Genomic DNA, 22,786 nt, shown 5'->3' with positions numbered 1-22,786 from the left:
ATTCATACTGTTTGTTTTTTCGGTAAAGTCACGTAGGTGAAAAAAAAAAAATTCATTTTTTTTACCTACGTGACTTTACCGAAAAAAAACAAAGAGTATTGCATTTATAGTTTATTGCTAACTGCTACAAGTTGTGAGCACGTCTCTCATTTTCCTCGCTGTCACCACTGTCTGGAACTCCCTCCCTCTAGCATTTCTCACTGCCACCCATGAGAGATGCAAGATATGACAATCAATAAAATCCATTCTTACTTCTCAATTGAATTGTCTTGAATTAATTTCTAGTTTGTTTTTGTACCTGTATAGATCGTTAGGTTTTATTGCACCAGAATATATTCTCAGGTGGAGTAGTGGCACAGTAATTCACGCACTGTGCGATATACCAAGAGACTCGACTTTGGTTCCAAGCTATGATTAAACTGAGTGGTGAGCGATACATCTGAACAAATCCTGGCCCACTTCTTCGCTAACCCCCCAGTGATCAGCGTGAAGTATGGTCAAACAAATCCCATGACCAACATGGATGGCATGAGGAGAGATTGCGGGGAGATTCACCATTTTATCTTTGGAGAAAGCACTTCCCACTGTGGTGCCTAGCAAACTACATTACCCGACCAATACAAATTCCTCATGCACCACAAGCAACTTTCTGACCCAACCCTACGAGACCATCTGTGAAAAAGAGCTTTGGAGCTCATCGCATTTCTCCGGAATAAAGATTCTGATTCTGAAAAATAAACCACTGCTGAATCGAATCGTGATCACAAAATCACGACAATGCATTGCATCTTAGATTGGCTGGATCATTACTCAACGCCTGCCGACTCTGTTGAAGTATTGGCTCGAAACTCCTGCGGTTAACCACTTAACTTTAATTCCTACCCTCGGTGAGCTCACATTTCATGACTGCAATGTTGGTTTCTTAAAGCACAGGGCGGCACAATGATTAACACAGCGAGAAGTCCCTGGGTTGTTTGCCGGACTCGGGCATCTTTCTAAGTGGAGTTTATATGTTTTCCTCTTCTTCTGCATGCATTTAATCTGCTTGTGTCCGTTTCCTCCCATAGCTAAAAACACACGTGTAGTCTAACTGGTATTGGATAAACATCCCAATGCAAAAATAAAATACCTGCAAATTACTCAATTCGGATTACACGTAGCAACATGACCGCCTACTGACAGTACTCTCCTGAAAACGAGTCCGGAGACTCGTTGAGGCTTTACCTTGTTAAAAAGATATAAATGTTTGACAGCACGCACAGTAACACAGCACCCCCTTGTGGACACGAGTTAACACTCAAAATATAATAGCACTGTAACTAATTCGAGGAAAACTTTACCGAGTCTCAAGATTCGTTTCAGGGCGCATCCTGTAAGTGGGATATTTGGCCAATGTAATTTCGTGGGCTTTTTGGCATATGGGAGAGAACTAGTGTACCTGTATAAAACCCACCATGAGTGCGAGGTTCAACAATGGCCTGCTATACAGAAAGAATCACAGGCCAATTTTCTAGACTATACTGCCATTGCCTGGCCACCTCATCGCACAGAGCGTTGAGTGTTTTCCAAGATACCTGTGTGATCCACCAACCATCAGCACCAACATCCGGATTTAATCCAGGTACTGTAGTGACAAAATTGGTTTGGGGCCCCCCCCTAAGTCGAATGGACATTAAAATGCGTAGCTTATGCAGTGTGTGAATATCAGCATTGGGGAGGCAAAGGTGTCTGGGCACGGCGATGGCCACACCACCACTTCATGCGCTATACCCACCTTGCGAGGGGATCACTAACAGCACTTGCCCTAAGAGCTCGTGTAGGCTATACGGGGATATGTCCTTGTTGTGTATATGCGTACGTGCACGCGTGTGTGGGTATGTGACTGCACCGACCGTAGCTGGGAGAGCTGCCGGGGTCGTCTTGTTCCAGCATCTTCCAGAGCTCGTGGAGCGAGCTGCCCCCTCCATCCGACGAGAGCAGTGCCTGGACAGGAGCACGACCGGCACCGCCGTCGTCGTCATCGTCATCATCAACCATACTTAATTTGGAGCTTTCGTGACTGCAGGAATTACTCTTTGGTTCTTTCGGTAAAGTCACGTATAAAGAGAAAATAATAAATTAAATACTAGCATACGACGTTTCGATTGCAACACAAGCAATCATCGTCGTATACTAGTATTTAATTCATTATTTTCTCTTTATACGTGACTTTACCGAAAGAACCAGAATAATCATCAACCATTATCGTCAACCGTGACCTCAAGCTTAGTTTTAAAACACTAAACATTTTGGGTTTCCTCCGGGTTCTCTAGATTTCCTCCCACAGCAAAAGAAACAATGTCACTGGTATTGACCAAATAGCCCAATGCTGAAAACGTACCTGCAGATTACTCAATTGGGATTACACACAGCAACATTGCCCCCAATTGCAAACATTTGGCAAAACCCTTCTGAAAAATATTCTTGAGACTCAGCGAGACCTTGCGGGATAAACAAGAAATTTAATAACAGTCGTAAATAGTGACACCCAGAGTGCCCACAAACAGCTGATCTCTCCTGTCCCCATCACCAGAGGTCGCAATCGGGTACCCGATACCCGTACCCTACCCGATACCCGGCTACCCGTACCCGGCCGGGTACGGGTACCCGTTTGCGACCCTGGTGCGGCCGGGTACGGGTACGGGTAGGCCGTGAGTCACTGCTGAGTAACCGTTTGTCACTCATTTCGGGTAGGGTACGGGTAGGGAACGGGTACCCGTACCCGGCCGGGTACGGGTACGGGTAACCATTTGCGACCCTGGTGCGGCCGGGTACGGGTACGGGTAAGGAAGCAAAACCCGTTTGCGACCTCTGCCCATCACTACTGACCTCACGCTGGGCCGGCGTTGGCGCCATCTGGCTGCTCCTGTCGGTCTCGCCGGAGTCGGCCGGCGCCGGGAGCAGAGGCACGCGGCGGGAATGCTGGGCAAACTGCAGCTCCTGCAGGTGAATATGCGTGCATGTAAGTGTATGTGCATGCGTGTGTGGGGAGCGATAGTGTAGCGGTTAGCGCGCTGCGCTATGAACCCGGCGACACGGGTTCGATTCCCACTCACTGCCAACATCAGTGACAATTATCTGAACCGGTCCCGGGCCTCCCCTAGGTCGACTCAGCCTCAAATGAGTACCTGGTGCGGTGTGTAAACATTGCCACTAGGGAGACAAAGGCGGTCGGGCGTGGTGCTGGCCACCCACCCCTTCGTGTACTGTTCCGGCCTTCATAGGTGCTCGCTAACAGCACTTGCCCCTACAGTCTGTTAAGGCTATACAGGGGATCTTTGTCTTTGTCAAAGTGCACGTGGGAATACGTAGGGAGGGGCAGTTATAGTGGTCGGTGCACTGCGTTACAAACCCAGCAACCAGAGTTTGAATCCCACTCACGGCCAACATCAATGGAGAATCTCGTAACTGGTGCTGGGCCTCCCCTATGTCGACTCAGCGTTAAAATAAGTACCCGGAGTGGTGTGCAAGTCATCACTGAGAAGAAAAAGGGCGGATGTGCGTGGTGCTGTTCCGTGCTGGCCTTGATAGGTGCTCGCGAATATAGCACTTGCCCCAACAGTCTGTTAAATACTCTACGTATATTTACATTTGTTTTATATAAGCCTGTGCATGTGTGAGCATATATATTAGAATATATTACTCAACAGCGGCCAGCCTATAGACCCTATTGACTATGGAGTCATGACCTCTGCTGCACAATAACACCCACTAAGCAAGTGAGGTGTGGTTTTTCATGTTTGTAATCCAGTGCTTTGGTAAGCAAGGGTAGGTGGGTCACAGACATTTATGATGCTCCTACATCCTTTGGGTTGCCAGCTGGTCAAGAGATCGCAGCACAGCAAGTCGGCGTGTAGGTTTGTGAACCCATCACGTTTCTTCCACTTGTACGCATGGTGGGTGTTCTCCGGGTACTCGTTTCCTCCCGCATGAAGCAAAAGACTCCTTAAATAAGTATAACCCGTAAAAACAAAGTTTTTCACTATAAATCTTTTATATGTGTGGCAGCGAACTTAATATAAAGGATTTAAAAATATATTCGCCTGTGGAGGACGCGGGGATCGATCCCGCGACCTTTGGCATGGGAAGCGAGGGCGCTACCAACTGCGCTACTCCGCTACAGCCTGTGGAGGGGTTACGCTCTGGGCTCTTACACTGTGACGTTCAGCCAAAGCCATGAATGAGTTCTATTTGAATATATGTAAAATAAACAAAATTTGCCTAAAAAGTGTAAAATTTTGGGAATTTTTTTCATGAACATTAATTGTCTCGCACAACTAAGTCTGTGTGGAAAATGTCAGCTCGATTGGATCACGGGAAGTGGGTTAAAAAACGACCGAAAGATTTGCACGGTCGTAAGCAAGCAAGCAAGCACGCAAGCAAGCAAGCAAGCAAACTTAATATAAAGGATTTAAAAAGGAATTGGCCAAGAATCCAATGTAGCAGAACCCTCCTAAAAAGAGTACAGGTAGTCCCCGACTTACGATGGTCCGACTTACGATATTTCGATCTTACGATGGCGATAGCGATATGACAAAATTGTAAAATATTTTACATTTCGCGCGGCAGGCAAACGCAGCAGCGTACGAGGTACGATACTGTACGTTGGGACGCTGCCGGGATGTACTGTACGCATATAGTTTATACAGTACGGTACTGTAAATTGCTCTGTTTTGCTAAATTATCACCATTCTTTAGGACTCCTGGGTAGGCTAGGCCTTTTTCGACTTACGATATTTTCGACTTACGATGGGGTCGTCGTAACGCATCTCCATCGTAAGTCGGGGACTACCTGTATTGAGACTTGGCGAGACTGTCTCAGGTAAACAAATCTCAATATTATTATTTGTATGTTGTAACGCCACCTGTGATGTCAGCTGGTACTGTAGCTCCTCCAGCTGGGACAGCCGCGTCTTGTCCCCGTGTCCCTGTGCAGACAAGCGGCGCTGTCCGGGATCCGTATCCTCACCCTCCGACCGAGGTTCATCCTCGGACTCTATTGAAAATAAAAAAACGGGGTTTAAATGATGGATAAATACCGTTTGTGGGCCGTTGCAAAGTGTGGTAGGCCTCGAGTGGTTGTGGACATATGACATAAAGTTGCGGGCCGTATTTGGCCAATGGGCCATAGGTCCCCCACTCCTGCTGTAGACTGACAACTAGTTAGATACATTGCAAAGATGGTTGGCTACTAGACTGCTCTGGTAGCTTCTAGTGGATTGTGAGTGAGCCTCCTTCATGTAGTTTTATTTCACAGATGTATGTAAACATGTTTCTTCGCAGAGTCCCGGGATTTCCAATGGCAAGGATTTGTGCCTAACCGCAGACCACAGCAGGAAGCTAGAATTAGACTTGCGACCTGCATGAATGAGAATGCCAACTTCCGTAGTTCGCCGCACTAAACGGGGTATGCCTGTATGTACGTTGAGCTTCTTTCGCACCGTACATAGCCAACCGTGCTAATCAGAGCTGGGACAGTGGTGGGCGATGGGAGGGTGGATGTTGCAATGCTCTGTCCCGTCATGTATCCTCCCACACTTAAACAACCCCTGCCTAAAACCTCATCCGGCCCTCACCGTGCAGGCCGGCGCTGGCCAGCCGAGCCCTCAGCCGGTTCCCCAGCTCCAGCAGCTGCTGGCGCTCATGGGAGAGTCGTGCCACGTGCCGCGCTGCTTGCCTCAACCTGACCTGCACACGGTACACACCACGTGCATGTTACCACCCACGGTGGTGGTGCTTACCAGTGAGGTGACGTGGTGGTGAGCAGTAAGTTGCAGGTGGTGAGTGGCAAGGTAATAAGTGAGTAGTGAGGTTATAGTGGCAGCTAGTGGTTAAGTGGTGGTGGTGTAAAGTGAGATGTAAGCCAATGGTAGTTTGCGGTCATTGGTGAGGTGGTGGTGAGGGATGCGATGGAAGCAGTGAATGGCGAGGCTGTGCTTGCAATGTCTTGAGGAGGCAACGGTGTCAAGCGGTGAGGTGGTGTGGTAGCGAGTGGTGAGCAGTGAGGTAGTGGTGGCAGCGAGTGGCGAGATGGCAGTAGTGGCGAGTCGTGAGGTCACGGTAGTAGGGAGCCGTGGGCTGTGAGGTGGTGAGCGTTGCCTGCAACTCGGCGACACGAGGATGGGAGGTTTCGGCAACAGCGGCGCCACCGGGATCAGCGATGAGACGCAGCCTGCGCAGATCCTCCTACTCCCGAGTGGATCGTGTCACATGGGTCGGAGCGGTAGTGGTGGAGGGTGGATACACACCAACCAGGGATGGAGGGGACAAACACGGGATGGGAATAAATTGCTCCAGTGAAACCGTGAAACTTTCCTTCTTTGGAACGTTCATACTGCTTGGCGTCCACCTCCTGTTTCATCGAGTTTCATGACTTTGTATTTAAATAAGCGTTGTTTATTCGATTATGAGTGCAAATGTTTGAACACCCTCGCTTACTTGAACATGCATGCACACACATGGACGCACACACGAATACACAAGTGGTGGTGACGTCACCGTGGTGCCTATGGCTAGGCTCGGGTGTAGGCGTGACTGACACACAGAGACACAAACACGAACAGATACACAAATGCACTCACACACGAATGAACGCACACACGCAAAGTACCCACACTCACACACACCTGCCGCGTCAGCTGGGCCACGGTAGCGGCTAGCCGTGCTACCTGCCCCGCCTGCCTCCTCACGGTGGCCTCCAGCTGCGGCTCAGCTCCCCGTATCGCAGGCGACACACCGGCCTCCCTGATGGCCTTCCCGCCAGCGCCCGTGAGCGCCTCCATCTCCCGCCGCATCTCCCCGATTACGGCGCGCAGGGCAGCGTTCTGGACGCGCAGGGATGAGTCATCCGTGCCCGCCAGATCGGACTCCTCATCCTAGCAGCAGCACCAGCCACCAGAACAGCAGCAGCAGCAATTAACAAAGCAGCAGCAGCAGCCGCCATAGAACACTACCAGCCAAAGTAACAGCAGCAAAAAATATAACAGCAGCAGCAGTAGCAGCCATATAATAGTAGGGGCTAACGGAACAGCACCAGCAACAGCCACCAGAACATCAACAGGCAATATAGCAGCAGGAGGTACCAGAACAGCAGCAGGCACTATAGCAGCAGCAGGAGCAGCAGGCAACAAAACAGCAGCAGCAATAGCTGCAGCCAACAGAAGTGCACCAGAAGCAATAAGAACAGCAACAGCAGAAACCAACAGAACAGCAGCAGCCAAATAATGGGAAGCAGCAGCCAAACCAGCGTAGGCATGCTAAGGATTTAATCTATTAATTGATTAAAATCGATTCTTATGCTCACGATACGCACATAGAACCGTGCACGTGAGAATCGCGATTACCTGTGTGGCTCGTTATTCGGAGACACGTTACCTGCGGTTCAGAATCCTGCATAGCGATGCCGTGCTTGAGAAGAGTCGCCATGGCCCTGTCGCGTTGGCGTCTCAGCCGCGCCCCGGCAGACACCGCCTCGCTCAGCTCGCGCTCGCGTTCCTTCAGCCGCAGCACGGCCTGGAGGCAGCACGAGCAGAGACACACGACGACGCAGAGGGATGTAAGTGATACGACAGGAACATGCGGGGAGATAAGAGGAACACACAGGAAGAGTGGGACATTGTGGCACCAATGGGAGATGCAGTCAGAGAGAGACAGACACATCAGGACACAAGAGTGACAGCCAGACAGTCACAGGAAGACAAAAACAAAGGTTACCCATATAGCCTTAACAGATTGTCGGGGCAAGTGCTGTTAGCGAGCACCTATGAAGGCCAACACGGCACACGAAGGGGTGGGTGGCCAGCACCACTCCCGCCTGCTTTTGTCTCCCAAATGGCGATGTTCACACATTGCACAAGGTACTCATCAAAGGCTGAGTCAACCTCGGAAAGGCCCAGGACCGGTTCAAATAATTGTCACTGGTGTTGGCCGAGAATTGGAATCGAACTCGGGTTGCTTGGTTCACAGCGCAGTGCGCTAACCACTGCACCATTGCTCCCCGAAGCAAGACACAGAGGGACAGCCACAGAGACACCGCAGGACACACAGAGACTTGAGCACCTGGTCTCGCGCCTGCATGATGGGTTGCAGCACTTTGTCTCCCTGCCGGTGGAGGGCGCTCTCCCGCTCCTCCGCCCTGCGCTGCGAGTCCAGCGCAAGCTGCTCGCGCTCCCTCTCCAGCTCTTCCTGCCGCTGCACGGCCAGCGCCAGCTCTTGCTTGTACCTGCGAGCCAGACGAATCACCGGTGAGACGGCGCAGAGATGCCACAAGCAGCGAGCGCCTGCACATTCACCTTACAGAAAACAAAACCCAAATATAAGCGGTCTCACCTATGCCTCGTGGGGGTTATATGACCATACTACACCATGCTATCGTATGATCAGTGCAGGTAGACATCAAGATATTGCCCGTTTTGCAGTGTCTGGCCCATATATTCAACCACCCACTTACTGACCAACGAACCCACTCACAAACTTTTGCAGAATCTGGCCCAACTACTTGGAACTCATTGCCAGTCACTGTCCGCAGTAGACTCAAGACGCAAATGTTCTGTAATGCTTGCAAAGAATAAAAGCACATCCATGATAGCCTTTAGGCTATGAGAACAGCGCAACTAATAAACGTACCTATCTATGGTTTATTAGTATTTAATTGAAGAGACATGGTGCATGCTAAGAACCGGCACTGTATCAACATAAATATATTAAGCTATTGGAAGTCAATGTGAGCTCGGGTATTTAAAATCCATGAAAGCTGCGCTTGTTCCTAGGACGGGTTAGGAAGGATTTAGGGAGAATACCGGCCGTTTGTATTTATTTATTTAAGACAGAACATTTAAATTTAGACAATGCCCTATATCGATGTTGTTTTGGAAAAGTAAATATGACACTCACGCATGTAACAATTCACCCTTGTCCCTATTATTTGAACAGTAAAAAATTCCGGGTCACGAATTGAAGCAACTCCTTTTGTCTGCTTTGTATGTTCTGTCTTGTTCAATCCATCAGCCTACATGTAACATTATATCGAGGTGCATTATGATTCGCTCACACGATGATTCCATCATCACAAATCCGGGTCACGATAAGACTCAAGTTTGCATTGTGTTTTGTGTCTGTGGACTTTTGGCTCTGTCTCTATCACTGGATTAGCCTCAATGTGATATGAGCATTAGGTATGTAATGGGGTCGCAATTTGATTCAAGAATATAATCGTCTTCATCTCCCTTTCGCCGTCTCATTTGCATGGAAAATAAAATTAAATGTTGTATACAATTTGATTCTTAAATTGGCATCATTTGTAAATAACTTGCATGCACAATTCAATGCAAATATCAAGAGCAATGGGTGTTGCCATGGTAGCGACCTCTGGACTTGCAATCTCAAGGTCGCCGGTGCGATTCAATCTCCCAGTGCCGCAATTGAAACGATGGGGCAACTTTCTTAAATCCCACCCCCCCACATCACCATCCACCAAGCGGTATGAATGGGTTCATCACAAGATAGTCTATCAGCAGGTGGTATGTGCTGAAGTAAAGTGTGGGTACTCCGATCTCTTCCAAAACGTCTGGCTGGACTGGAAGAGAAGGCCAAACACACCCGAGTGAAGGCTCTTCCACCAACAGTGGCGTGAGCTTAGAAATTTCAGTGCTGTGCCTTTAGCCGGGCAGTGGGGGCGCACGCCGGTGATCCGAAACTGTTGAGGCGAGGGTTGGTGGATCGCACGAATGTTGCGAAAACTCCATTCCCGTGGGCATCAAATCCCACACCCTGGCTTTCCAGAAGCCAGTACAGAAAAATGCGGATTAATATCATCGATGCCATCTACATGGGATAAAGTGGTGTCCCTTCACAAGCGTGGTTTCCTCCAGATGCTCCAGTTTCCTTCAACATGTTAACACTAATTAAATGGCTGATAACATATTCAATAGAAATTCTGCAGAGTTTGGCAAATGGTTGGCATCGGCTCATCACCTAGGCTGCTGCCTTCCAACTTTGTTCCTCTGCAATTGTCTGTGGTTCCCCAGGAATTGTGAGACGCAATTTGCACGAATGAAGATGCTGCATCAAACATATTATTACGACCCATATCTTCACGGACAAGAGCATCAATTCGAATTGAAAATGGAGCAGCGAGCCGAATTTGGTCCGCTCACCATAGGCTCCCTACCCCACCCCAGGGACTCTACAAAAGCTGGCAGCTGATGTTGCCGCCATCAGCCGCAAACACCAGAGATCTGGTACGAGCCTGGCGGAGGCATCCTGACACGCGATGAGCTCAGCGCGCATCTTGGCAAGCGCCTGCCGGTCGGCCTCCGTCTCCACGTCCCTGCGCACCGTCTGTCGCGCCTGCTGTGTCACGTGCGTGTCCCAGGCAGTGCGCGCCAGCTGCAGCTCCTCCCGCAGCCTGACACAAACATCCCCCACGTAAGGATGTGCATTTATAGGGCGCTTGTTCATGTGCCGCAGCAACTCAATGCCCCAAACGTCACATCTCATCTAAACCGTTCCATTTCCCTGCTGCAGCCTTACTTCGGGAACCACCAGTGGCAGCTGTGACTGTGCAGCACAATGTGTACACAACACTGGCCAACCAGTAGGGGGGGGGGTGATGCTGCTGTGTGATTTTTCATGATGTAGTAGTTGGCAGTAATTCATAAAATTTGGAAGACTTCGACCGTGTTGCCAGGACAGATGGCCTACTCTTTTTCGAATAACGTCATAGGATCCTTTATTGTCAACTGTGAATCAGACGTGAACATTCTACGGTTAATATTCCCTCGATATTAACCTGGGTGGCCCCTGGCCGCGAACCGCAAAACTCTGTAAACAAGCAGCAAACGTGCTCCCGCATGTCGTTTTATCACCCAGCTGCCTTTATCTCCCTAGTGCTGAAGTTCACACGTGGCCAGTTACTCATGTTACAATGCAAAAGGTCATTTATAGGCTGCAACAGACACAATTGTAACCATTAAATCGGTCCTCCCATCATGCCTTGCATATCACATGACATCACCATACCGCGTGTATAATTCACAGAGCCTTGTTTTAGACCACCAACTCAAGATCCAAATTTGTGGCCATGTTTTGTTGATCATTTACTCTTATACATTTCCACCCTGGAATAACTTTTCCACTTGATACATTTCTCAATTTACATGAAGCGTTAGAACTAGTTTAATGTTGACAGTTCCTCCGATTGAGAGACGGATAACGACGTTGATCCGTGCGCGTCTCACTTCTCCACGTCATGGTCCTTGAGGTGTAGGGCATCAGCGTGGCTCCACTCCAGCCGCTTGCGCTCCACCTCCCCATCCTGGAGCTCCCCGCGCAGCTCCCGCAGCTGTGCCTCCAGCGCTCGCTCGCGCTCCGCGCCAGCCGCCCTCACTCGCTCCAGCGCGGCGGCACTCTCCCGCGTCTGACGGTCCAGCTCAGTGCATCTGCAGCCGCCCAGGGGAAATGTGCATTCTGGATAAGGCTTATGGGTTCACGTGTTCCTTGCAGCCACTGGAGGAGCTAGGTTCTCCACAGTCGAAAAAAAAATCGATTCGTGCCCCCCCCCCAAATGTGACGATTCATCGAATGATGGAAACATTCAAATCTGTGGCATTTCAACCATTGGCTCAGTTAAGGTCAGCCACACCATGATGGCACTATAACGACATCACTCAAATCCAGGGTTCTCAAGTGTTGCGAGTAGATGGTATCTCAGCCTGGTCACCAATGGCTGCACATTAAAACTCAGCACATCAAATTTGGTTTTCATTTATTTTGGCTAAATATTAGCTCTTGAGAATTAAAAAAACATTTGGAAAGCCATTTCTCGACATAAGGGCATGTGGGAAAGCTCAGCACCGCGAATGTGTGGACAAACAAAAAGTCCATTGAAGGGATCTCAGAAACAGTTCTGTTATAAATCGTGGCCATTCTCGCACTTGCGGTTCAGCAACTCCAGCTCCTTGGCGTGTGCCGACCGTGCATCCTCCGCCCGTTCCTCCAGCTCCTTGATCCTGCGGCAGAGATGATGCATCGTCGGCATTACCCATTACGTATGTATGTTGAACTTCTTTCACACCGTACATGGCCAATCATGCTAATCGGAGGTGCGGGGGAAGGACAACAAACTAAACACAGCGGACCACCACCGCAGCATACACCGCGACCACCCAGAGTTTGCTTGTGTTGAACCAATGCTGTTGAAATTGTGCACTCACATGAGGCTGATGGGATATGTCACATATAATATTATTGTTTACGTGGAAGAGTTGGGAAGGAGGCGTATTATCTGCTTATTTATTTTGCTACTTATATTCTTATATTCTCCACGATTTGTGTGAACAAAAGCCAACAATGCAAAGGAACATCATAACTTAGGGCCGAGACCAAAATTGAACAGAGCAAGGGATCAAAGATTAATACTAACACTTGACCCTGTTCTCATCATTCATCAGTTTTTCCCATTCTTGCAGCATTGTTACTATCCCCCAGCTTGTTCAGCACCTTGATATTCAGAAGTAGCGAGGAACTTAATAAACACAGATCCTACAATTCAAACAGCCTCTCTACTTTAAAGATATATAAAGGTATACATCCATACCATGTTCTCCAAATTATAAGACACTTCAAGAAGTAATATGCGCCCAGGGTAAAAAAAGTTATACAAATGTGGTCACACACACACATACCAGATTATAAAATGCACTGGCAATTATTTATTTAGAGAATAAGGTATATATATATCTATATGATATATGTTTAAACCAGATGACAGCCCATTGAGGAATAAAATCTCTTTCACAAGAGCGACCTTGGGTAAAACACTGGCAGGTTTCTGATAAAGCCGCCCCAACGTCGTCAATAATCTTCTCAACAGGGCTAAGCAATGGCGGTGTCACCAATGGCAGCGACGGCAGCGATAGTGCAGCAGCGGTCGTCACCTGGCGTCACGCACGGCCACCTCGTCCCGTAGGGCCCACTCGGCCTCGCGCAGACGCTTCTCCAGCTCCACCTGCGCCATCTCGGCGGCCCCCAGCGCTGCCCCATAGCGCTCGTTCGCTGCCTGAGCTGCCTCCAGCTCCTTGCCCAGCAGCCGAACCTACAGTCCCACAGCGGCATGGTGCTCAGCTCCGGTCGCAAGGCCTCTAACATTGCTGAACCAATGCTGCTGACATTATGCACTCCCAGGAGGCCGTGTAGCTGATGGGGATGTGCAAAAATATATACTTATATGTTTTATGTGGCGGGACAGATATGTGGAGGCATATCGTCTGCTTATTTATTAATTCTAATACTTTTATTCTCCACAGCGATGCTAATGATTTTTTCGTCTTACATGAAGCAGTTCTGAGAACAAAATTTGTTTGATTGACAATAAGTATAAAATTCGTCTTCGTTTCATAACATGATGCCGATAGAACAATCTGGATACAAACCAAGGGAAAAGACAAAATATCTACTTGTAAAAATAACATGGCAAATAAAACAAATTTATCGAATTGATGAAGATACGATGGGAAAGAGTTAAATGGTCTAACAGTGCAAGGAAATTCAATGTGTCCTACAATACAGTGGCTGAACACAATACGGATGAGGAAAGGAGTCATTTAAATGGATGGAGGTGCCACTTTGTGAAGTTAATGGGAACAATGATCACGGTACCTACAAAAGATTGATGTTTTGTCCGCTGTGTCGTGCATTACGTGTGCCTGCCTGCATCACTTTAATGATCACCATTAGCCACCGGAACCAATGGCATTGCCGTGGTTACCTTGAGCTCGTGTGCCAGCACCGTGTTGCTCATCTGGTCGGCATGGAGACGGAATTCGTGCTCGCGCTTTTGCAAGTGCACATCAAACTCGGCGAGCAGCTCCTACAGGACAACGCAAGGACACACACACAATGCACATTTCATACACACGTGCATCACACACGCACACTTGCATTGGTGCACATACACAATATATACACGCACCGCACACCAAGACATCATGCATATACACATTTACATTGCACATAGACACACCATTCACATACATGCATTTCACTCACCATACACAAAAGTGCATCGCACAAACACACACATATGTAGTGACGTATATTGAGTCACTACGGCGTTTAGCGCCAGCTACTGAGAGGAGAGTGCAACTGTGCGTGTTAGAGTCTCTCTCTAGCACCAGAGTATGTATGACATGGAAGGGGGCCCTAGGGGGTATGGTTCTGGTGACAGCCAGAGAGAGGGCAGTTGAGGACGTGACAGTCTAGGTGAACCCGAGAGAGCACGTGACCAGGACAGGATAATGAGAGGGGACAAAAGGTGGCAAGACTGACACGTGATGTATAGCCCAGAACCTTCTAGTAGGATCTAGAAGGGGGCGTGGCCGACGGCGGAGCCAGGCTACGCTCAGGGGCATAAAAGGGAGGTCCCGAGAGCTGATCGAGGCTGTCTGTTGGAATGAAACTTGTCGGTGCTACGTCTCTTCAATCCTCGGTCTTCGGTCTTTACGCTCGGGACAGTGGGTCAGGCAGTGTGTTACTGACTGACCCGGTTATGTAGTTACCCCGTTGTGGTCTAGTTACCCCGTTGTGGTCTAGTTAACCTGTGTACGTTTATGTAGTTACTCTGTTGGGTTGTGAGAATAAACGTGTTGCCTCCAAAGTCAAGTGTATGCCTCCAGTAAACCCACGACACATGCACCAAAAGCTGACATTTTTTACACATGCAGCCAGACACAAATATGCACACACGCAGCAAATACACATGCTCTGAACACAAATACACACAACCACACACAAGCACATTTAGCTCACGCACACACACACAAAAACAAATATAAAATGTATAGCTTAACATACACACATGCATCACACACACACTCAGCATACACATCCAGTGAGCATCTACTATTGGGCGGGGATGGTGTAACCAACACCATTCCTGAATATGACATTTACACATCACAACAAGTACTCATTTAAGGATGCGTCAACATCCGTCACTAATGTTCGCTATGGCTCGGAATCAAATCGATGTCACTGGGTTCATAGCGCGATGCCCTAGGCATTGTAGCCGCCATTCGCCACTAAGTGGTGGTACCATCACTACGGCAGTTGTACCACCACACACACAAATTATGGCTAGGCTTTGAAATCCACAGCGAAAAACCCACAAATGCATGCATTCACTTGCCACAGACAAGAGGCCTGCCGTGGCATCTGAATTTCAGGAATGGATGGCGCTCCGAAAGAGTTGCAGCTAAACCGCCCCCTCTCCACGCACCTGCTTCTGCAGGCCGAGCTCCCCACAGGTCTCCTCCACCTTTCTCTCGAGCTCCCTCCTCAGCCGCTCCAATTCCTCGCTGCGCTGGCTCAGCTGAGCCTCCACCACCCTGCGCACATCGCACACACAACCACCAGTTCAGCACCAGGGCAATATACAAACAAGCTGACAAAGCAGAACATTATGGGCACCTCTATTCTGATAAGATGCACTGCTGGAAGGCAATTTGGCAAACAGGTTGTGTGAAAAATACTTTTATATTTATTTATGTGGCGAGACAATTATGAGGTTATTTATTTGATTAATGTTCTCCACTGACATTTGATAACTTTCTGTTCTGATGATACACGAGCCCACAAACACCCACTAGCGATAATCGTGTTGGTACACATTGTATAAAAAAGTGTATATATATAGTAAAATGCAATTATCTGATTCCCAATCTTACACCGAAAACTATATGCATCTGGGCAGTGGCATTGGGGAGTTGTGGTACGTTTCGTAGTGATTGCTTTAAGGGTTAATACAGTTTTCGTGGAAACATGGGTAACGTTTACAGACATACAGACAAAACATTTCCCGGGCATAGCAATAAGAAGCCTATGTTACATGTATAGTGTGGGTATGAGGCTTCTCCACTTCGTGTGGGTCAGAGGGGTTATCTGACCATACTTCGGCACGCTGGTCACTGCGGGTTGGTAAAGGCGGGGAACAGACGCTGGAGCATAGCATAGCACTACAAGAGATGACTGCACTCATCTCTGCTGACAGCTAAGCCCTGCATCTGAAAAGATCGGAACATTCTGGATGCTTATGCTAGCAGCCTACTCAAGAAATTAGTCAGGAAATAATGTGTAAAAACACTCAATAATTATATTTACAACACCTATATTCCCACATTACATATTATTTTTTCTAAACATGTAAAATACACTTTTTTTGTTGGTGATGTGTTGAACTAGAACTTCATGTGTCCATAAACCCATTCATATGCAAATGAATTCCACAACGGAATTAAACAAACATGCTAATAGTTAAACACACATTTGACTATTAGCACAGCAGGGTCATCTCTACCATTAGCAATGGGACCCCACATTCAACACGAATGCCAACACATTCGTTTTGCGCGTACATCTGTAGACCTTTGTCAATTCGCTGCTGGCTGAGGGGGTGCTCCCTTCACCTGAGCACGTTGTGGGAATAACTTTACCGTACTTCACCACTACTGTGGTTCGTGCAAGTTGGTGGAAGTGGGGAGCAGACGTGACAAAGATCCCCCATATAACCCTTTAACAGTCTATTAGGGCAAGTGCTGTTCGCAAGCACCTACAAAGGCCGGCCACAGGGCACGAGGTGGTGGGTGGCCAACACCACGCCCAGCCGCCGTTGTCTCCCCCAATGGAGATGTTTACACACTGCAACAGGTACTCATTTGAGGCCGAGTCGACCTAGGGGATGCCCAGAACCGGTTAAGATAATCGTCACTGGTGTTGGCCTTGAGCGAGCATCGAACTCAGGTCGCTGGGTTGGTAGCGCAGCACGCTAAACGCTGCACGACCGCTCCATGATTTATCCGTGTTGAATGCTGTACGCCAGTGATGGGCTACCTCTGATTAGTACGGTTGGCTATGTACGGTGCAAAAAAAGTTCAACATACATAGTGAGTAACATGAGCCCCCCTTCTTCAACTCAGTGGGCCACAAGCTTGAAATCGTGCTTGTGCACGATGCATGAGCCAATGCACAAACCTAAAGACACTAAAAACAGGCCACCACGAGGGGCACCTTGAGTCACAAGTTGCCCACCACTGCTGTAAGCAGAAAGAAAACATTTATATCAGTGAACACATAAAACGCAGGCATGCAGTGTGTTGCGTTTATAGCAAAAACTTTACCAAGGGACTTATTTTTTCAAGGATTTGACGGGTCACTACAGTTCTAGACAGTGGTTTTAAATGTTACAGCCTACACTGTGCACATGAACTCCTTGACATCTTAAAACCAGCATAATAAAATGTTTCTCAACCACAAAAAATGTTTGCGGTTGGGAAACATTTTTGGTTATTTTCAACATACTTATCCTTCACGCAAATATCAAACATGCATAATTAAACCATTTAATATAGATCCTCTTCTCGTAAGCCACATTCCTTTCGACAATTCATTGTGAAAGTGGCACATTTCCAGCCCTGACCTAAAGTGCCGATTTCACGCCAGACAAAAATGAACCTCTGGCCCAAGTTTTTAAATAGAATCGTCCGCTGAGTCACAACCAAAGTCAGACCGACCCACGTGCCCTCTCCGTGTCCAGGCGTAGTTCCCGCAGCCTTTCACGGTGCTGCACCGTCTCCTCCTCGCCGTCGCGCCTCGCAGCGGCCAGGGCAGAGCGCAGTCGGTCGGCCTGCACGCTCAGCTCGCTGACGTGGGCACGTAACTCCGCGTTGTCGGAGCGCGCGCTCGCCAAATCCGCCTCGCAGTGCTCCAGCTCACCATCACGCTCCTCCAGCAGCCTGAGGTTGAACTGCACACGATGGAGATGAGACGTGGTGCAAAGTCATGATTAGAGCCGGGATAATTGATTTCTGAAGTAATGGATTGGCTCATGCTTAGTGCACAAAACAGCTCTTGCATGTGTTATGTTTATTTGTCTTTGACTTGCCAAAAACAATCAAGCATATCGATGATTACGACTACACACCAAAGACCTGAGAATGACTAAGACAAGACTAAATTAATGAGTATTAATGAAGACACAGGCTCAAATCATTTGGCAATGTTGAGAAACAGCAGTTACTGAGAAAGACCAAATATGATCATTGGCTATTCAGTATACGTATTAAAACATGTTTTGAAAAATATTATGCTCCCCTTACACCAAAATGTAATAACCAAGAGCATCTGACTTGAATGTCATTGACTACACTAAGAGAATTATGAAATACAATCCACAATCCAAGACTCGACTACCACTCCACAGGTCGTCGTCATCAACTAAACCGAGGCTAAAATAGACAATGCAAACGAAGTTAACACTGGGATCCCACGAGGCACCTTGAAGTCATCCTTGAGCTGCAGGAAGCGCTCCCTCTCCTCAGCAGTCGCCCTCTCCGCTCGCCGCACCGACTCCGCCAGCACACGCGTTCGCAGCTTCTGCAGCTCGTGCCACTCCTGCTCCTTGTCGCCGAGGAGCCGCTCCAAGCGGATGCTCTCCTCGTCCACTTCAGCGTCTGGTACGGCGCACGATAGGGCCACCAGGGGGGCCACCGGCAGCGGTTCGGGTTCACCGCCCAGCATCGCCGGCGTGAGAAGCTGCTCGGGAGGCACCGGCATCTCCTCCCGTTTACTCCTGGGGTCAGCGGTGGCGACGTGAGGGCTTCAACTCTAAGAGACATGGCAAAGGAGGTTACTGGGTTTCCGATTCACTTATTCAGTTAATGAAGAAGCTTCCAAGCACATGCAGTGATATATCAGACGGGGCCGAACAATTGTTTTTTTCCGCAGCTAAGATACTCTAAACATGGAGGACCCGGAGGAATCCACGCGACCACAGGGAGAACATGCAAACTCCAAATATACAGGCGTCAGGGTTGGGATGAAACCCACAACCTCCTGTATACCAGGCGAGGCAGTTAGCATCTCGCCACCATGGCACCCCAACGAACGGGACAACCCAAAAACATATCGGAAAGCTATTGAGTACAACTAGGAAAACCTATGCTGTAGTATGGTTCACTTTTATTTCAAGTGACCATTATTTCATTTAAAGTTGTTTGACCAGCATGGTGAAGTATGGTTAAATAACCCCAATGGCTGGCATGGAGTAGGGAGCCCTCATCCAGCAGTGGATTGGCAAGGGCTGTACACATACACGGTAATTTGCATGTTTTGTTACTGCAGGTTCAACCTGAACTAGAACTGAATTGGCTTCTCGCAAGCGGTACTCAGTGTCCTTGAAATATCGTGACTGGATAATACCTTGTCCCTACATGTGATGTATTTTTGGAGGGCCAAATAAAACTTGTGAAGAACATTGTAACGGGACACTGGAAGCTCAAAAATGTAACAACGTGGAGAACTATGCTGCCTTGTTATCCATAATACAGTTTTTTGTGTGTTAAGCTGCCTTGTTGTTATCTGGGTCCGAAAGTTGCACAGAAAAGTCACGAGGCATGCAATCTGTCTAGTTGTGCAACTACTGTAGCATTGAGACCGTGCATTCCAACTTGTATTTTCAGTGGTTTTAACCTTTTCCTTGTTGCTATAGGTATCTTACATTACAAGCTGTAATTGGACGGATTTGGTCTTCATGGAAAGAATATGGTTTTTGTGATTGCTCCAACTCAAAGGTCATACCATTTACATGGTTTTAAAATTGGGTGGGGAGCTTTCAAACACTTTTCTTTCAATTACATACTTTGCTTTATACACTCACTGTAACCTTTGCAATATCCACAGGGCCAATCATGACAAATCCCAATTTACCCCGGTATTTTCACGTAGTGCTTCTTCATTGGTCATTGTGCTGATCATAACCAACCAGATTGATGCTGGATGGCGATTGATCAGGCTCTCAACACAGTCTGACCTGGCCTTGTGTACATATACAACTCATTTTTAAGTTCACTGCTGGCTGAGGGCCTACCTACAACGTACAGTACGGCAATGTTTCCTGGTCATACTTCCCCACACTTGGGTGGTGCAGGCTAGGAGCATAGACAGAGTAGAAGTGATTTTCTGAACCTGTTATAAATAGGATCCGACTCGACCTGCCAATTTTAACATAACCCGACCAGCTCAAACTTCACCCATCCTGACCTAACAAAAGTGAACTTGACCCGAGCAGGCCAAACTTGACCACGTAACACAACCCTTACCCTACACCCAACCAGATCTAGCCTAACTTGGTAAATACAAAACCCAAGCGGAACGTGTCAGAACATAGAAAAATAGCGTGGTTCAAAAACGTGGTCATTGTAAAAAAAAAAGTGTGCCAAGCATGAAAGATTAATGCTTGCAATTACGGTACAGTATATACGAAGGAACGCACGGCACAGAAAACATACGCAGGTAAAATTACACGATTCTAACCGCTTATTAAAGTGGGCTTGGGCAGGACAAGTCGCTACAAGCCACTATGAACCACGGTGAAGAGTTGTCAACCACGACCACGAACGGAGTGACAAGACAAGGAAATAGAACGGGGAGACGGAGCGATGGCACGGGCTTGTGTGCAGGATCTAAAGTTACACCGTAGGATTGGTGAGATAGTGGCTTTGCATACCTGTCAACCCATTATTATCACCTGATTTGCAGACCAACTCAGACCTTACTGGTCACCCCATGCCCCCTTATGAAGCTCAATGTTCATCCTGCAAAGTCCCATCACAAGGGAGAAACACAAATACTCACCACTAGTACACTCACCACTACACTCACCACTAGCACACTCACTACTAGCACACTCACCACTAGCACACTCACCACTAGCACACTCACCACTAGCACACCCACCACTAGCACATTCACCACTAGCACACTCATCAATAGCACACTCACCACTAGTACACTCACCACCAGCACATTCATCACTACACTCACCATTACTACACTCATCACTAGCACACTCACCACTAGCACACTCACCACTAGCACATTCATCACTAGCACACTCATCACTAGCACACTCACCACTAGCACATTCACCACTAGCACACTCATCAATAGCACACTCACCACTAGTACACTCACCACCAGCACATTCATCACTACACTCACCATTACTACACTCATCACTAGCACACTCACCACTAGCACACTCACCACTAGCACACTCACCACTAGCACATTCATCACTAGCACACTCATCACTAGCACACTCACCACTGCACTCACCACTAGCACACTCATCACTACTACACTCACCAATAGCACACTCACCACTAGCACACTCACCACTGCACTCACCACTAGCACACTCACCACTAGTACACTCACCACTGCACTCACCACTACTACTACTCACCACTACACTCACCACTAAATACAGTACCTGTCTACCCATTATCAGTGCCCTACCTTATTACAGACCTTACTGGTCACCCCATGCCCCTTATAAAGCTCAATGTTCATTCTGCAAAGTCCCATCACAAGGGAGAAACAAGAAACACGTTGTTGTTGTGTTGTTGTTGTGTTGTTGCCCGCACTGAAACGGATGTACGCCGTCTGGCCCTGACAACTCAACTTTCCCTGCACAACAACACGTGGTAAACCATATGGGTTGACAGGAATGGCTTTGACGGGGGGAGGGGGAAGAGGAGGCCTTCATCCAGCAGTGGATTGACCATGGCTGCTGAGGAGGATGATGATGATGAGAATGATGATGATGATAAGGATGATGATAAGGATGATGATGAGAATGATGATGATGATGATAAGGATGATGATAAGGATGATGATGATGAGGATGATGATGAGGAGGATGATGATGAGGATGATGATGAGGATGATGATGAGGATGATGATGAGGATGATGAGAAGGATGATGATGAGGATGATGAGAAGGATGATGATGAGGATGATGATGATAATGATGAGAAGGATGATGATGATGATAAGGATGATGATGAGAAGGATGATAATGAGGATGATGATAATGAGGATGATGATAAGGATGATGATGAGGATGATGATGAGAAGGATGATGAGGATGATGATGATGAGAAGGATGATGATGAGGATGATGATGATAACGAAAATCCGAACCCACGCGGCTTCTCACCCAACGCAGCAGCTCTCGAGTCTGAGCCCAACGGCCGCTTCCGTCGCCCGATTATTTATTTATTATTTACAAATCTCGCGAGACTTCCCCACCCCGCCGCGCACGTTCATGGGGGAGAGAGAGAGGGGGGGGTAAGTCTCGCGAGATTTAGAAAGCGCGCGAAATTTGATTAACTTTTATCAATCGGCGGTCGACCCGATGTAAACAAATACGATCACAGTAACTTGGGACCGTCGGCATTGATTGTAAAACGTGTCACAGACTAAATTGGCCGTGCGTTTCTCTCATTACAACTCAGAGGAGGTTTGGTCGATTGCCTTAGTGTTGTGCATATGCAAAGCTGTCATTCCATACGGTTTACCCCGTGTTCTTGTACAGGGAAAATTAATACTCTTAGTTTTTTTCGGTAAAGTCAGGTAGGTAAAAATAAGTAAAGAATAAAATAATAGAAATTATCTTTTTGTTTGTTCTATTAGAAATAATAATATAAATAATAATAGAAAAATAGAATTTTTCTATTATTATGGCTATTATTTTATTATTTACTTAATTTTACCTACGTGACTTTACCGAACAAACTTAAGAGTATGAATCCTTGCAGTCACAAAAGCTTCAAATCTAGAATCAGGGAAAGTTAATTTTCAGGTCCATACGGCGTACAGCCGATTCAAGACGGACAAACAAATGTCTATT

General features: G+C 47.7%; 1 protein-coding gene across 1 annotated transcript in view; it reads right to left on the bottom strand.

Moving 5' to 3' along the window:
* CCDC57 (coiled-coil domain containing 57) overlaps positions 1–22,146 on the bottom strand; it is a 37,403-nt gene extending 15,257 nt beyond the window's left edge. Inside the window, exons 1-17 of the mRNA XM_078611011.1 lie at positions 22,094–22,146; positions 18,367–18,696; positions 17,604–17,836; positions 15,314–15,422; positions 13,805–13,906; positions 12,975–13,132; positions 11,973–12,047; positions 11,277–11,477; positions 10,286–10,444; positions 8,098–8,260; positions 7,414–7,551; positions 6,666–6,914; positions 6,139–6,225; positions 5,616–5,727; positions 4,905–5,035; positions 2,869–2,979; positions 1,893–1,983 (exon numbers count right to left, since the gene is read on the bottom strand). Coding sequence (XP_078467137.1) covers positions 1,893–1,983; positions 2,869–2,979; positions 4,905–5,035; positions 5,616–5,727; positions 6,139–6,225; positions 6,666–6,914; positions 7,414–7,551; positions 8,098–8,260; positions 10,286–10,444; positions 11,277–11,477; positions 11,973–12,047; positions 12,975–13,132; positions 13,805–13,906; positions 15,314–15,422; positions 17,604–17,836; positions 18,367–18,645 — 2,398 coding nt within the window. The 5' untranslated portion in view covers positions 18,646–18,696; positions 22,094–22,146. The remainder of the gene's footprint in view (positions 1–1,892; positions 1,984–2,868; positions 2,980–4,904; positions 5,036–5,615; positions 5,728–6,138; positions 6,226–6,665; positions 6,915–7,413; positions 7,552–8,097; positions 8,261–10,285; positions 10,445–11,276; positions 11,478–11,972; positions 12,048–12,974; positions 13,133–13,804; positions 13,907–15,313; positions 15,423–17,603; positions 17,837–18,366; positions 18,697–22,093) is intronic.
* Between the last annotated feature and the right edge of the window lie 640 nt (positions 22,147–22,786).

This window comes from Lampetra planeri, chromosome 35 (assembly GCF_965212315.1).
Source record: "Lampetra planeri chromosome 35, kcLamPlan1.2.h2, whole genome shotgun sequence".
Classification (NCBI taxonomy): Eukaryota; Metazoa; Chordata; class Hyperoartia; order Petromyzontiformes; family Petromyzontidae; genus Lampetra; species Lampetra planeri.
Note: the sequence above shows the minus strand (reverse complement) of the source record. Positions and strands in the feature narration are given on the sequence as shown.